Consider the following 14,377-nt stretch of genomic DNA (forward strand, 5'->3'; position numbering starts at 1 on the left):
CTCTTTCTGCAAGCCAAAGTCTCCAATCTGTAGTCCCGATACCGGCCATCTGTTTATCCCCCAAGCGCTGTCTCCCCTTTTGTTTACGCCTTACCTGATGTGTACCCTTGAGGGTGCCCCTTTTACCCAGGCCCTTCCACGAATAGTCATGTCTGCTCAGAGCCAACCTTTGGAAAAACTGCAGTATTTTTCAAAAAGTCACCCACAAGAGCTTTAGCATTTTTGATGTAGTTTCCAGCCCTCCTTTCTTTTAGAACCCCGGAGGATACAGCATCCATCAATATTCTGAACAAAGCATCATATTTTGCCCAAATCCTTTTAGAACACCGTTCTTTTAGAACGGGGGTTCTCAAAATGGGGGTTGAGACCCCTCATGGGGTCAGGAGGTTATTACACGGGGGGGGTCGCGAGCTGTCAGCCTCCACCCCAAGCCCCTCTTTGTATCAGCATTTATAATGGTGTTAAATATATCTAAAAGTGTTTTTAATTTATAAGGGGGAGGTCGCATTCAGAGGTTTGCTATGTGAAAGGGGTCACCAGTATAAAAGTTTGAGAACTACTGTTTTAGAACCCCCTGCATGCAGCATCCATCAGTTTCTGAATGAAGCATCATACTTTCCCCAAATACTAGAATATGGGGGAGCTGTGACGAGCTCATGGTGTTGGGAGAATAGTTTCTCAGTCCTTGGTTTTTTATTCACAACCCCTAGAGCACGTGCTCCAGGTTTGTGAACGTGGGCATTTTCGCTCACAGTTTTCTCAGGGCTTGGTGTGGAGGTGGCCACTGAGGAACCGGAGTTGTGTTTGCGTGGTTGGTTTTTACCGGAATCTTTTGTTTTGTCCTTGGGTTTGACGTATATGAAGTTTGGACTGCCCTGGTGCTTCATCTGCACTCTTGTGCTGTTTTGTGTCGGCGTTGTTAAAGGTCTCAAAGCAGATTCCTGGTTCTTTGGCAGTTCTGGTGGAAGTGTCCCTGTAGCTCCGACTACAGCATTGCAGGATAGCTGCCCGTGCCTGTTTAGGGGGACAAAAACATTTTACAAAACTTAACTTTACTATCTTTCTCCCCCACACCTATGTATTTACTTAAAATACACAACCCCATAAAACAACCAAACCAATAAGCAAAATATATTTACTGGGCTTCATCCAGCCATCAGTCACTGATGCTGGTGAGTATTCCTTTTCAGCAGTCTTTCCATTTCTTTTGAGCGTGTTTTTCCTCTCATCTAAAGGTCCCTCATGTTGTGACCGTACTGTGGAGCAGACAACATTATTTTAAAACACATAAAACAATCTTGTAAACTTAAAAATAAAATACTCATTAGCCTGTTATTCTATTTAAAAAGTTAATCCATTTCAGGTTGTACAACAAACACAGGTTCTGCTTCATTTCTACCACTTTAAAAAACTAAATAAAAAAACTCCCGCAAACATTTTGAAAAACACATCTCATTTTTCAGAATAAAAACCAAACTGCTTTAAAAACCAGCTTTTAAAATCCATTTTAAAACACATTTTGCACCGAAACCCTCTTTAGTTTGAAACACACCAAACCAATAGTTTGCAGCAACATACTTGAAAAAAAAAGCAGCAATATACTTTTAAAAAAGAACATCTGTTTTGCACACACTCTCTCTCCCCCACACACAGAGCAGTTTAAAACACCAAACCAACATTTTGCAACAAAATAATTTTTAAACACACACTTATCTCTAGCTTAGGCCCCTGAATCACTAACAATTTAAACATTAAAGCCAACTCTTTTAAGAAGACAAACCACCCCATTTAAAAAAAAATCTCTTTTTTTTGCAGAATAAAAACCAAACTGATTTTAACAAAACAACTTTTAGAAACCATTTTGCACAGAAAAACACTCTGTTGGGTTAAAAAACACCATACCATCCATTTGCAGCCATAAAACCCCAGCAGTTTATAACCAAGTTTGCAACAAAATACTATCAGCAGTTTGTAGCCATAAAACACCATAGCAATATACTTTAAAAAAAAGAACAACCTACTGTATATCTTGAACAGCCCTTCACTCACAATTTAAACATTACAGCTATTAAATACATACACACACACACACACACGCTTTAAAAAACAATTGCAGAAAGTTAGTTTCCACCACATGATAAAGGGTTGCTGGCATGTAGTTGTTCTGTTCCCCCCACCATGTGTGTTTGGGCCTATGGGTTAAAGAACAAGCAAAAATGTTAGTTAGTATTACCCCCAAATCCCTATGCAACCTGTGTAATACCTGAAGGTTTTTTTTTTTAATTTAACAGTATTAAGCACAACTGTGGTTAAAAAATGTTTTTTGGTTTTGGTTTGGTTTTTATTTTTGGTTTGGTTTTTACCTTAGCCTGGTGGTGAAATGCAACTTAAAGTTACTGGTTCCAGGCTAAACAGATCACACTGCAATAAAGATAGGTACTATTATTTACTAAGGACAGCATGGCCAAAGAGTGACATTATATAATATATATTTTCAGAGTTAAAAGCAGGGAGCTTACCTCCTCTTGCAGTCCAACAGCAATTCAATTCAACATAATTTCTGTTGAAAGAGGACAGTCTCCAAAAAACAGAGGCTTTATACCATCCTAATTTTTTGTTACAAACTGACTTCAAAAGTCTATAGTTAGCAGGTTGATTCGATCACCACAATTCTGAATTGATAGATATTTAAGAGTTTTAGGTACCCCTTCCCTAACATTCCCTTTTGTGATCTTGGGTTGGGGGATTAGGTTGTCTGTACAACTGGGCTGCTTCTAGCTAATTTTGTTTTCTTTTAGTTAAAATACATTTTCTTAAAGGCCAAGGGGTGGGGTTAACGTTTAATTGATGGTAGGGCCGTTATACTACCCAACATGGAAGCTAAATGGTTGTGCCTTTGCAAACATAGTCTGAATCAGTACCAATAATTATTTTTGCTTTCCTTCCTTATAATAGGAGCTACCATTCACAAACCAGATTTTTCCCCCAATTACCTGTTCAACCAGGGTTGCCTTAAAGACAGGGCTTACAGAGATGTATCTGACCCATTAAAGTTAGTCCCCAGATATTTCAGGCTCTTTTCGGATAACCAGTTGAGCATTTTTTGTGTTGGGAGCAAAAACCCATTGTATAGCCTTATGAACTTTCACATGCCCCTTAGATAAGTTTTCCTGACTTACTAATTGTTCCAGAGCATGATGACTTTTAACAATTACTTTACGTGCTGCAATAATAGCCTGTGCCTTTTGCAGCATCCAGTAGGCAGCAAGGGCAGTTTTGCTCACAGATTCCCAGTTCGCTTACTGGAGCTGTTAAAGCTTGGCTATAATATGTGCTGTTTTTTTTCCCAGCACCAGTATCCTGAGTGATCAAGCTGACAATACAGAAATTTTTAACACCAGGATACAACACAGAAGGGAACTCATTGTTAGGGGCAGCCAAAGTAGGCGCTTCCATTAACCCCCTTTTTAAGCTTTCCCATAAACAAGTTGCTTCTTCTGTCCAGGTCCAGTGTGGTCTTTTAAGTACCTCATACAAGGGTCCTGCTTTTTCTGCATATCCTATCATAAATTCTCAGCAAAAATTAGTGAGATCCAAAAGAGACTGCAAGAATTTAGTATCCACTGGCACTGGAATGTTTACAATACACTTCTCTCTCTCCTTATCTACTGATCTTCCCCTTGCACTGAGTCTGATTCCGAGATACTGCACCTCTCTCTGTTTGATCTGGAATTTAGAAGGGTTAAGTTTCAAGTGTATGCTTGGCAGCAACACAGTAACCCTGCATGCTCCTCTTCTGTTTTGCTTACTACCAAGGTCTTATTGCCACACTGAACTACTTCATCCATTTGCAACAATCCTTCCTTTCCCATCATATTCCTTACAGCAATATGAATATCATGGGGGCATCGCAGTACCCCATAGGCAGAACATTCCAGCAATATTCAGTACCCTGGAATACAAAAGCCATTCGATACTGGGATTCTGAGGTTAAAGGTAAGCTTCAAAAAACATTTGCCACATTAAGTACAGTAAACCACTTCATTTTGAGGGACACTACCTCCAGCAGCTCAAGATAAGCAGATAGAATGGGGGGGGGCTCTTAGTGGTTTTATTTAACCTTGATAGTTAATTTCCATGTTCCATCTGGCTTTTTTACAAGCAAAATGGGGGCTGCATTGGGCGCTGAGCATCTCCAGATTAGTTTTCACTTTTCCAGTTCTTCTATGACCTGTTTCAGTGATTGTTTTGCATCCTGAGGTATCGGATACTGTTTAATATACTGAGGGGTGTCTCCTTATACTATAAGTGAAGTCTGCACTTCTCCTTTATCTAAAGAGTCTGTAGCCCACACATTTCATATTTTAGTCCACCATGCTTCCCAGCCTTCCAGTGTGGGAGGTGGCTTTTTTGGTTTTATTGCCTTTACTGTTTGAGTAGCAAGCCCCATGGGGATCAGACTAACATGTTCCTTCCCCTTTTTTACAGCAAGGGCTTGTTTGTTACACATATTTGGGCTATAGTCTTAAGTAAAGACAATCTAAGACAGTTTTTGTAAACTATTCTGACAACATTTTTGGCCCTGTCCCCACCATCCCCCAGTCTGAACTCAGAAAAGATTTACTGGAGAACTTTGTTAGAGAAGCCCAGCAAGTGCAGCTCTTTGCAAGCATAGATGAACTCTGTCCCTCACAAAAGTGAGCTCTGTTAAGGTAGTTTGGTTGAGTGGCTGTAGCGATAGACTAGCAGGTAAGAAGTTTTAAGGATCTAGTACAGGGGCGGGCAAACTTTTTGGCCTGAGGAGCACATCGGGTTTTGTAAATTGTACGGAGGGCCGGTATGGGGAGGGGGTCTGGGCCTGGCCCCCACCTTCTATGTGCCTCCCCCCCCCCCCCCCGGACTCCTGCCCCATCCAAACCCCCTCTTCTCTGACAGTCCCTCTGGGACTCCTGTCCCCTGACTGCCCCCAGACCCCTGCCACATCATCCAACTCCTCCTCTCATTCCTGACGGCCCCCCTGGAACCCCTGCCCCATCCAACCACCCCTTCTCCCTGTCCCCTGACTGCCCCCAGAACCCCTTCCCGTGACTGCCCCTGCCACTCCATCCAACCTCCCCCTCCTTCCTAACTGCCCCCCGGGACTCTACCCCCATTCAATCCCTGTTTCCCCCAACCCTATCCACACCCCGGCCCCCTGACCACCACCCCAAACTCCCCTGCCCTCTATCCAACACCCCCTGCTCCCTGCCCCCTTACCGTGCTGCCTGGATCATGGATGGATGGTGGCACTACAGCTTTCCTGCCCAGATGAAGCCAGCCACACCATCACTGATGCCACCATGCAGCAAAGAGACCAGGTCAGGCCGAGATCTGCAACTGCAGTGCCCCAAGAGCTCACAGCCCCATCGCCCAGAGCATTGTGCCGGTGGCGGAGCAAGCGAGCTGAGGCTGCAGGGAAGGGGGACAGCAAGGGAGAGGCCGGGGGCTAGCCTCCTGGGCCAGGAGCTTGGGGGCCAGGCAGGACAGTCCCGCAGGCTGTATGTGGCCCACAGGCTGTAGTTTGCCCACCTCTGGTCTAGTCTGAGTGCTACTATTACACTGCTAGGTGGTCACTCAAGTCAATTCCCACCTCAGTTCTACCCCCCGTGAAATGGAGAAAATGACCTGGCTTTCAGATCTATGGATGAAAAAACTAAATATTATCCTGCAGTAGGTGCATTCCCCTCCCCCCTCGGTCCTCACTGCTCATCTTAAACCAGCACTTAAACCTGGCTCCAGGAATGACCAGATACCTCTCAGGTGGGGCTCATCCTTTAATCATGGTTGGCTTAGCCCCAGGCTCTCCAGCCCCTCAGGCAAGCCATCCTATTACAGTCCTGATTCAGGATGGGAACATTTTTCAAAATCTTGCAAATTCTTACAGGATAGGAAAACCATTTCCTGCCCAGCCGTAGCTAGTACTTTACATCCCAAGACAGCAAAACATGTCCCTTGAAGGTTGGGGGGCACCAGCCGGGGCATTGTCTCATCCTCCAACCTACTGGTCATTTAAAACTACTGCTCACTTAAGTAGTGTTTTCTAGTCCTGCCTATTGCTGTGGGGGGCACGATTCACCAATACACTCATGAAGTGGTGGGTAAGATTTTGCTCAATACATACAAAGAAATGAAAGTATCAGAGGGGTAGCCGTGTTAGTCTGGATCTGTAAAAGCAGCAAAGAATCCTGTGGCACCTTATAGACTAACAGACGTTTTGGAGCATGAGCTTTCGTGGGTGAATACCCACTTCCTCAGACGCATGTGACATGACATGACATGCATGTGACATGACATGCATCTGAGGAAGTGGGTATTCACCCACGAAAGCTCATGCTCCAAAACGTCTGTTAGTCTATAAGGTGCCACAGGATTCTTTGCTGCTTTTAAAGAAATGAAAGAATCCTCACCACCTGGCTGGAAGGTGGCAGCTTTTTACCGACACCTAGCAACCCCATGCAAGAGTTTAGAACTGGAAAATAATATTGTATCTTGTTATACCTGTAGGGCAGTTCAGGTAGAAAGAATGTATTTACACTAACTGGAATCTGGGCAGATCACTCCTTTTGTGGAAGTGACATGGAATTGTTAGTGGACACAAATGGTGAAGACCTCAGTTTTACAGCTCATCTGAAAGAAAATAACCAAAAGGCACAAAAAACAGTGCTTACAAAACTGAGATCACACACTGCCCTTAGATCTATTCATACAATTCCTACTGCAGATGGAAGTTGCACCTGTTTAATGGTAAGCATGACTCAAAATGATGAATCATAGAAGTGCAGGACTGGAAGGTTATTGAGTCCAGTGCTCTGCCTTCACATCAGGATTAAGTACCATCCCTGGCAGATTTTTGCCCCAGATCCCTAAATGGCCCCCTCAAGGATTGAACTTACAATGCTGGGCAATGCTCAAACCACTGAGCTATCTTTCCCCCCCGAAGACCAGTGTGTGTGGCGAGAAAAGTTTATACCAGGAGCGGGAGCAAATTCCTGGCTACAAGAGGTGCTTTTAACAGCTGGAAAACAGACAGGGTTGAATTTCAGCCTTTCTTCCCTGGAAAAACTTATGGAAAGTAACAGGTTTGGAGATCTTGGCACCACCTGCACTGGTGCAGTACACTGTCTGAACTGGACCCTAACTGTTCTGAAGGTCCCTTGGTATTCTTAGCTAATCTTTTCATGGATAATAGCGATTTTCACAGCCCCTAACGTAACATTTCTTTGATCTTTCCAGACCATCCAGCTGATCCCTGGTGATGGGAAGCGGCAGCAGCACAGTGACTGCATCCTTCACATCTCATCACATGTGGGCTAATGTAAAGAGACACGACAGACACAACATGCTCCGTGTTAGGGTACATCACATCACAGAAGACTAAACAGGAAAAACAGTTAATCTACAGTGAAAGATCTGAGTTTCCAGAAAACTAACGACTCTAAAGCAGTTAAAGTCAATGGTCCGTAGAGCCAGTTCTTGGATACTAAAGTGATGGGGAAATTAGAAGGATTATACAGTACATAATATTACCAAGCGTTACATTATCTCTGATAGAGACAAGGTAGGGGAGGCCCAACAGAAGTTGATCCAGTAAAAGATACTACCTCACTACCTTTTCTCTCATATTCTGGGACCAACGTGGCTATGTCAACACTGCAAACATTATCTCTGCTAGACCAGTTCATGCAAAGCCCGGTGTCCACGAGATAGTACCATATACATAATATTATATCATTATAACTTCTCCTCCTGAAGTTCCATTAGACAGCAACACTTGCAAATATAGGTATTTCTAAGTTGGGGAGAAACTCAAAACCCAACAAAATGGGCAAAGTCACTGGACCACAATAGTTACAACAGCCCCTTGTGCTCCTCACACTGCTCAGCCCTGTCATCTGGCTCCAAATCCTCTTATTTATAAACTCCCCCTCCCCCTGAGTTCCCATTTAGTTTCACTTTCAGAGCACGTGACAGGGTTTGAAGGACAATCCAGACCAGTGAAGGATTGTGTCACCACTTGCCCTGCAAACCCGAGTGCCTCATGATGCTTTGCTGCTGTAGCTCCCAACCTGGGATGCTCCCAACCAGCCTGCAAACATGCAAGTCACACCCTGAAGTGTCTGTGGGCTTAGACAGCAGCTCTGGTTCAGCAGCTCTGACCTCAGTAGCCTGTCCACAGCTCCACTTTGGCTTCCACCAGCCTTGGTTAGAACCAGCAAGGTGAGCCCAACACAATCCCAATCTCAAATTTTCCCAAAACCATGTGCTCTGTAATGTCCAGCCCTTTCCTGGATAGTTCACAGCTGTTCATGCCTCTAAAGACAAAAAAGGACTCTGGCAAGTGTGAATGCAGACAGGGCATGCGCAAGTGGGGCAAGCAGGGCCACAGGCCCCACCCATCAGTGGGGGGCACAGAACTCCTCTGGGGTGAGCGGGCTCCTCCAGGGCTGGGCCAGGGGATGGCAGTTCCTAGGTCTGGGGAGAACCAGGTCCTCCTGCTGCGGGGGACGAGCCAGCTCTTCTGGGCAAGGAGGGGTGGGAGAAGGGAGAGAAGCCAGCTCCTCTGGCTGCGGGGGGCGGGGAGGGGAGAAGAAAGGGCCTAATCCTAGGAGAAAGGAGATATACGGCAAAGATAGAATCATAGGACTGGAAAAGACCTTGAAAGGTCATCTAGTTCAGTCCTCTGCACTCAAGGCAGGACTAAGTATTATCTAGACCAGTGGTCCCCAACGTGGTGCCCGCGAGCGCCGTGGTGCCCGCCAGGGCATTTATGTGCGCCCGCCTAGTGCCCAGCAGGGGAGAGAAGCCGTGGCCTGGTACCTGTCAGGGACAGAGAACTCAGGCTGCGAGCACAGTGTTCTCTGTTCCCAGCAGGCGCAGGGCCTGCCTAGCGCCCAGCTGGGGAGACAAGCCGCGGCCCCGCACCTGCTGGGGACAGAGAACTCCGGGGCTGCAGGCGCCGGTGTTCTTTGTCCTCGTAGCTTCATTCTAGCTTCTCTCTTCTCTCTGGATTCATATATTATGTTATATTAAATATGATGGTTTTCGTATTATTTAATGTACAAATACAAAATAAGCCTTGAAAAATCGTTGGCGCCCGCCACACTCTTCTGAAAACATGAATGTGCTACTGGCCACAAAAAGGTTGGAGACCACTGATCTAGACCATCCCTGACAGGTGTTTGTCCACCCTGCTTTTAAAAATCCCCAATGATGGAGATTCCACTACCTCCCTAGGCAATTTATTCCAGTGTTTAACCACCCTGACAGTTAGGAAGTTTTTCCTAATGTCCAACGTAAACTGCTCTTGCTGCAATTTAAGCCCATTGCTTCTTGTCCTATCCTTAGAGGTTAAGAAGAACAATTTCCCCCCCTCCTCCTTGTAACAACCTTTTATGTACTTGAAAACTCTTATCATGTTCCCTCTCAGTCTTCTCTTCTCTAGACTAAACAAACCCAATTTTTTCAGTCTTCCCTCATAGATCATGTTTTCTAGAGCTTTAATAATTTTTTCTGCTCTTCTCTGGACTTTCTCCAATTTGTCCACATCTTTCCTGAAATGTGGCACCCAGAATTGGACACAATTCTCCAGTTGAGGCCTAATCAGCGTGGGGTAGAACAGAAGAATTACTTCTTGCGTCTTGCTTACAATACTCCTGCTAATACAGTCGAGAATGATGTTTGCTTTTTTTACAACAGCGTTACACTGTTGACTCATATTTAGCTTGTGATCCAGTATGACCCCCAGGTCCCTTTCCGCAGTACTCCTTCCTAGGTAGTCATTTCCCATTTTGTATCTGTACAACTGATTGTTCCTTCCTAAGAGGAGTACTTTGCATTTGTCCTTATTGAATTTCATTCTATTTACTTCAGACCATTTCTCCGGTTTGTCCAGATCATTTTGAATTATAATTCTATCCTCCAAAGCACTTGCAACCCCTCCCAGCTTGGTATCGTCCACAAACTTTCTAAGTGTACTCTGTATGCCATTATCTAAATGATTGATGAAGATATTGAACAGAACCGGACCCAGAACTGATCCCTGGGGGACCCCACTCCTTATGCCCTTCTAGCCTGACTGTGAACCACTAACTACTCTCCAGGAACAATCTCCCAACCAGTTATGCACCCACCTTACAGTAGCTCCATCTAGGTTGCATTTCCCTTGTTTGTTTAGGAGAAGGTCATGCAAGACCGTATCAAAAGCCTTACTAAAGTCAAGATATACCACATCTACCACTTCCCCCCATCCACAAGGCTTGTTACCTTGTCAAAGAAAGCTATCAGGTTGGGTTGACACGATTTGTTCTTGACAAATCCATGGCAACTGTTATCACATTATTATCTTCTAGGTGTTTGCAAATTGATTGCTTAATTATTGCTCCATGATCTTTCCGGGTACAGAAGTTAGGCTGGCTGGTCTGTAATTCCCCGGGTTGTCCTTATTTCCCTTTTTATAGATGATCACTATATTTGCCCTTTTCCAGTCTTCTGGAATGTCTCCCATCTTCCATGACTTTTCAAAGATAACTGCTAGTGGCTCAGATAGCTCCTCAGTCAGCTCCTTGAGTATTCTAGGGTGCATTTCATCAGGTCCTGGTGATTTGAAGATATCTAACTTGTCTAAGTCACTTTTGACTCGTTCTTTCCCTATTTCCACTCTGATCCTACCTCATTTTCACTATGTTAGATGTCCAATTGCCACCAACCTTCTTGCTGAAAACCGAAACAAAGAATTAAGTACCTCTGCCATTTCCACATTTTCTGTTATTGTCTTTCCCCTCTCATTGAGTAACGGGCTTACTCTGTCCTTGGTCTTCCTCTTGCTTCTAATGTATTTGTAGAATGTTTTCTTGTTTCCTTTTATGTCCCTAGGTAGTTTGATCTCATTTTGTGCCTTGGCTTTTCTAATTTTGTCCCTACATACTTGTGTTATTTGTTTATATTCATCCTTTGTAATTTGACTGAGTTTCCACTGTTTGTGGAATCACAAAGTGGCATCACACTACACAGAAACTTGCCACCGAAACAGGAATGGATAGTAATGATAAAGAAATGGGCATGTAGCTCTGTCTTGTGTTGACTGTACCTACCTCTGACAGATAACCTGACCCATTTCTTTTTACTGTCTGGCAATCCTTGTGTAGGTTGTCACACCAAAAAACAAAACCCAGTGAGTTGAATTGTATTAAGTATGGTGTCAGACTTGAATAATTAACCTATGGTGATTGCCATAGCTTTATTTTTCTTTAATACTGTATACAAGGTGTCTGTGTTGTTTGGAGTAGCATGTCTGCACTTTAAGTGTTAAACAGCGGAAATAGTTCGAGAATTAACATTGGTTACAGCTGCTTAGAGCAATGGGTATTTCGACTTTTCCTACCATATCCAATAACTTGCCATGGATAACTTTAATCACTTCAAAACTTTTTATTGATGTGACTGAATAAACGAGAATGTAGCCATTACTGTCTATGGAATATGTCTGAGGAAATATGGAGTACTCATCTTGACCAGCTGTGTCTACTAGCTGAAGATGATATTCTTGCCCATTTACTGTGATCAGTTTTGTAGAAGTGTTTTCTATGGCTGGATCATATGAATCAACCAACTGGCCTTCCACAATCTGAATAGCCAATGAAGATTTCCCCATGCTCCGGTAGCCCAGGATCGCGATCTTGCGGGACTTGGATGGCGGCATCTTCTCCCTGCCCGGCCCCGACCCACATCAAGGGCGGCGGCTCTGGCTGAGGAGGTGGCGGTGAGGCGGGGCGGCGAGCCTGGACGGCGCAGAGGGTGAGAGAAAGAGGAGACGGTGACAAGCGACATGCAGGGACCAGCGGCCGCACCGAGCAGACAGGGCTCCCTACGCGCAGCAGCTGTGCTGTCCTCATGTGACCCCTACGGCAGGCAGACTCCTGTACTCATGCAGAGCACCACTGATTTCAAACAGAATCTGGGTGGGAACAGGGGGGAGGGAGGGGCACTCCCCTATGAAGCTGATTGCAGGACAATGGTCTTAGAAAGTAACCTCTCAGAAGACATGGTAGGTCCTTTGTCTGCCCTTTGCTCTGTGCGGAGCCACACATGTCCTCAGGGCTAACAAATAATGGGTGGCCCTACAGCTGAACTACTCCTCCCTGGCAAGAGGAGTGGACTGCAAATCTCTCCTGGGGTGACACAGAGCAGGGGTCAGCAACGTTCCAGAAGTGATGTGCCAAGTCTTCATTTATTCACTCTGATTTAAGGTTTCGTGTGCCAGTAATACATTTTAACGTTTTTAAAAGGTTTCTTTCTCTAAGTCCATAATATATAACTAAACTGTTGTTGCATATAAAGTAAATAAGGTTTTTAAAATGTTTAAGCAGCTTAATTTAAAATTAAATTAAAATGCAGAGCCCCTTGAACTGGTGGCTAGGACCCAGGCAGCGTGAGTGCCACCGAAAATCAGCTTGCATGCTGCCTTTGGCATGCGTGCCATAGGTTGCCTACCCCTGCCATAGGGAGTGCATGGTGATTATTACACCCTGTCCCACAGGTACTTTATCCCCCACATCAGTGTAGCAGCTGAGCCTGCCCTGCTCTTGACCCCCCCCCCCCATGAAGCAGCGCAGTAGTGCCGCTGTCCCCATGGGGCACTTGGGGAAACTGAGGCACAGAGAGACTGGTGCTTTGGCCAAGGTCTCAGGGGGACTCTGTGGCAGAGCAGGGACTTGAACGTGGGTCTTCTGAGGCCTGGCCCACCCTTCCAGCCCGCAGGGAGGGGCGCAGCGAGGCCCGGAGCTCCCCACGCCCGGCCAAACGGGACACTCCCCGTGGTGGGGGAGGGTCTGGGAGCAGGCGCCTCGCCCACAACTCACCCTCTCCACTCAGGCGCTCGCCGCAGCCACCTATGCACCGGGTCTTCTTACGTCATCTCCGCGCCGCAGCCGCTTAGGTCCCCGGCTGTGGGTCCTTCCGCTTCTGGCGTCGCCTTGGTCGCGGCGGAAGAGCGTCGTCCAGCTGCTGTGCTGGGTCCGCGATGTCCTTGCGCCTGGCGAGACTCGCCCGCCCGGGGGCTGCGGCCGCTCGGGGCCGCCCGGGGCTCGGCGCCCTGCGAGTGGTGAGGCGGGGCGGGCCTGGCCTGGCTCCCCCTGCCCGAGCGGGGCGGGGGGCTCGTTAGCTCCGCAGCGCCTCGCGGGCGGGCCCAGCCCGGGGTTCAGGGTCTGACAGGTCCCCGCGCGGGCGGGGGCGGGGGAGTTCCCCCAGGGCTCACGGGCACTGACCCTGGCGGGTTCCTGCCGTTGTGGGGGGCCTCGGGCGCTGGTGCAGCTTGGCCCCTCCTGTGGCACGTCACAGTCTGGTCCTTTGTAGGCGGTAACACTTGGGTCTCATTTTGGTGGCTGGGTTTAATGTGCAGCGGCGGTGATCTGTCATCTACAGGCGGTGGGACTAGTTCTCTCTGGCCTTAAATTCTGTGATTTCTTGTGTCCTTCAGATGTTACCTCACGCTGTGTTTAGTAATAATCCTGGGGAAGGGTACAGGATCGGTATCACATCTTGCTGTCACAAGTGACTGGATACCACCGAAGTGATGCAACTCAACCTTTCGCAAAGCTTCAGACCAGAGTGAAAAAAGTGACACAAGGCTCCTTTATAAAATTCATGTTTGGCACCCATGTTATATAGATATAGATAAAATATGCACACACACATCTAGGTGAACTTAATTCATATTCTAACCTGGAATTCATTACAAATCTGAAGACATTCCTTGTGTTTTCTAAGAATTTGGCTACATGTTACATGTAATCATTAGCAGATTACCTGGACAGGAAGAATGGTTTTGTTATTAAGGCACCAGGCTGGGAGTCAGAGAATCAGCATTCTGCTCTTTGCTCTAACACTGATTTCTTTTCACAAGTCATTCCACCACTCCAACCCAGTTTTTTATCTGTAAAACGGGGCCCCTGATACATTACTACGGTACTATTCCAAAGACTTGAGGCTTGATTCACCCATGTTTGGAAGGCGCTTAGAAAGCTTTGGGTGGAGGTTCTATAGAATAGCAAAGCGCTATTTATTTTCTTTATTCTTAGAGACTAGCCTGAACTCTGCAAGACTGAGCTCTTAAATGTAAACATGCTGTTCATTTTTACCAGTCTAAATACACAATCTTTTTGATGATGATGAGAAAACTAGTGATGTTTTACTAAGCTCGGTGTGGGACACGCAGAACACTGAGATCTGTGGGTTGATCCCTTCAGTCTAATTTTAAATTTCTGAACGTGGACATGGTTTTGCATAGAATATGATCACTTACGTAGCACTAGCATAGCAATGTAGCTCATATTATGTGGAC

At 45.9% G+C, this 14,377-nt stretch overlaps 1 protein-coding gene and 1 long non-coding RNA gene across 3 annotated transcripts in view; one reads left to right on the forward strand and one right to left on the reverse strand.

The window, feature by feature from the left end:
• Positions 1–502: 502 nt before the first annotated feature.
• Positions 503–13,002, reverse strand: LOC115659488. The gene is made up of 3 exons (XR_004002566.1): positions 12,897–13,002; positions 1,140–1,256; positions 503–1,014 (listed from the first exon to the last, which is right to left on the reverse strand). It is a non-coding gene; the product is annotated as an uncharacterized LOC115659488 (long non-coding RNA).
• A 33-nt stretch (positions 13,003–13,035) lies between these two features.
• Positions 13,036–14,377, forward strand: part of NDUFA10 (NADH:ubiquinone oxidoreductase subunit A10) — a 65,239-nt gene continuing 63,897 nt past the window's right edge. For both annotated transcript variants that reach the window (XM_030579664.1, XM_030579665.1), the window contains exon 1: positions 13,036–13,138. In XM_030579664.1, the coding sequence (XP_030435524.1) occupies positions 13,058–13,138 (81 nt within the window). In that variant the 5' untranslated portion in view covers positions 13,036–13,057. The remainder of the gene's footprint in view (positions 13,139–14,377) is intronic.

The sequence above is a fragment of the Gopherus evgoodei genome, chromosome 11 (assembly GCF_007399415.2).
Source record: "Gopherus evgoodei ecotype Sinaloan lineage chromosome 11, rGopEvg1_v1.p, whole genome shotgun sequence".
Classification (NCBI taxonomy): domain Eukaryota; kingdom Metazoa; phylum Chordata; order Testudines; family Testudinidae; genus Gopherus; species Gopherus evgoodei.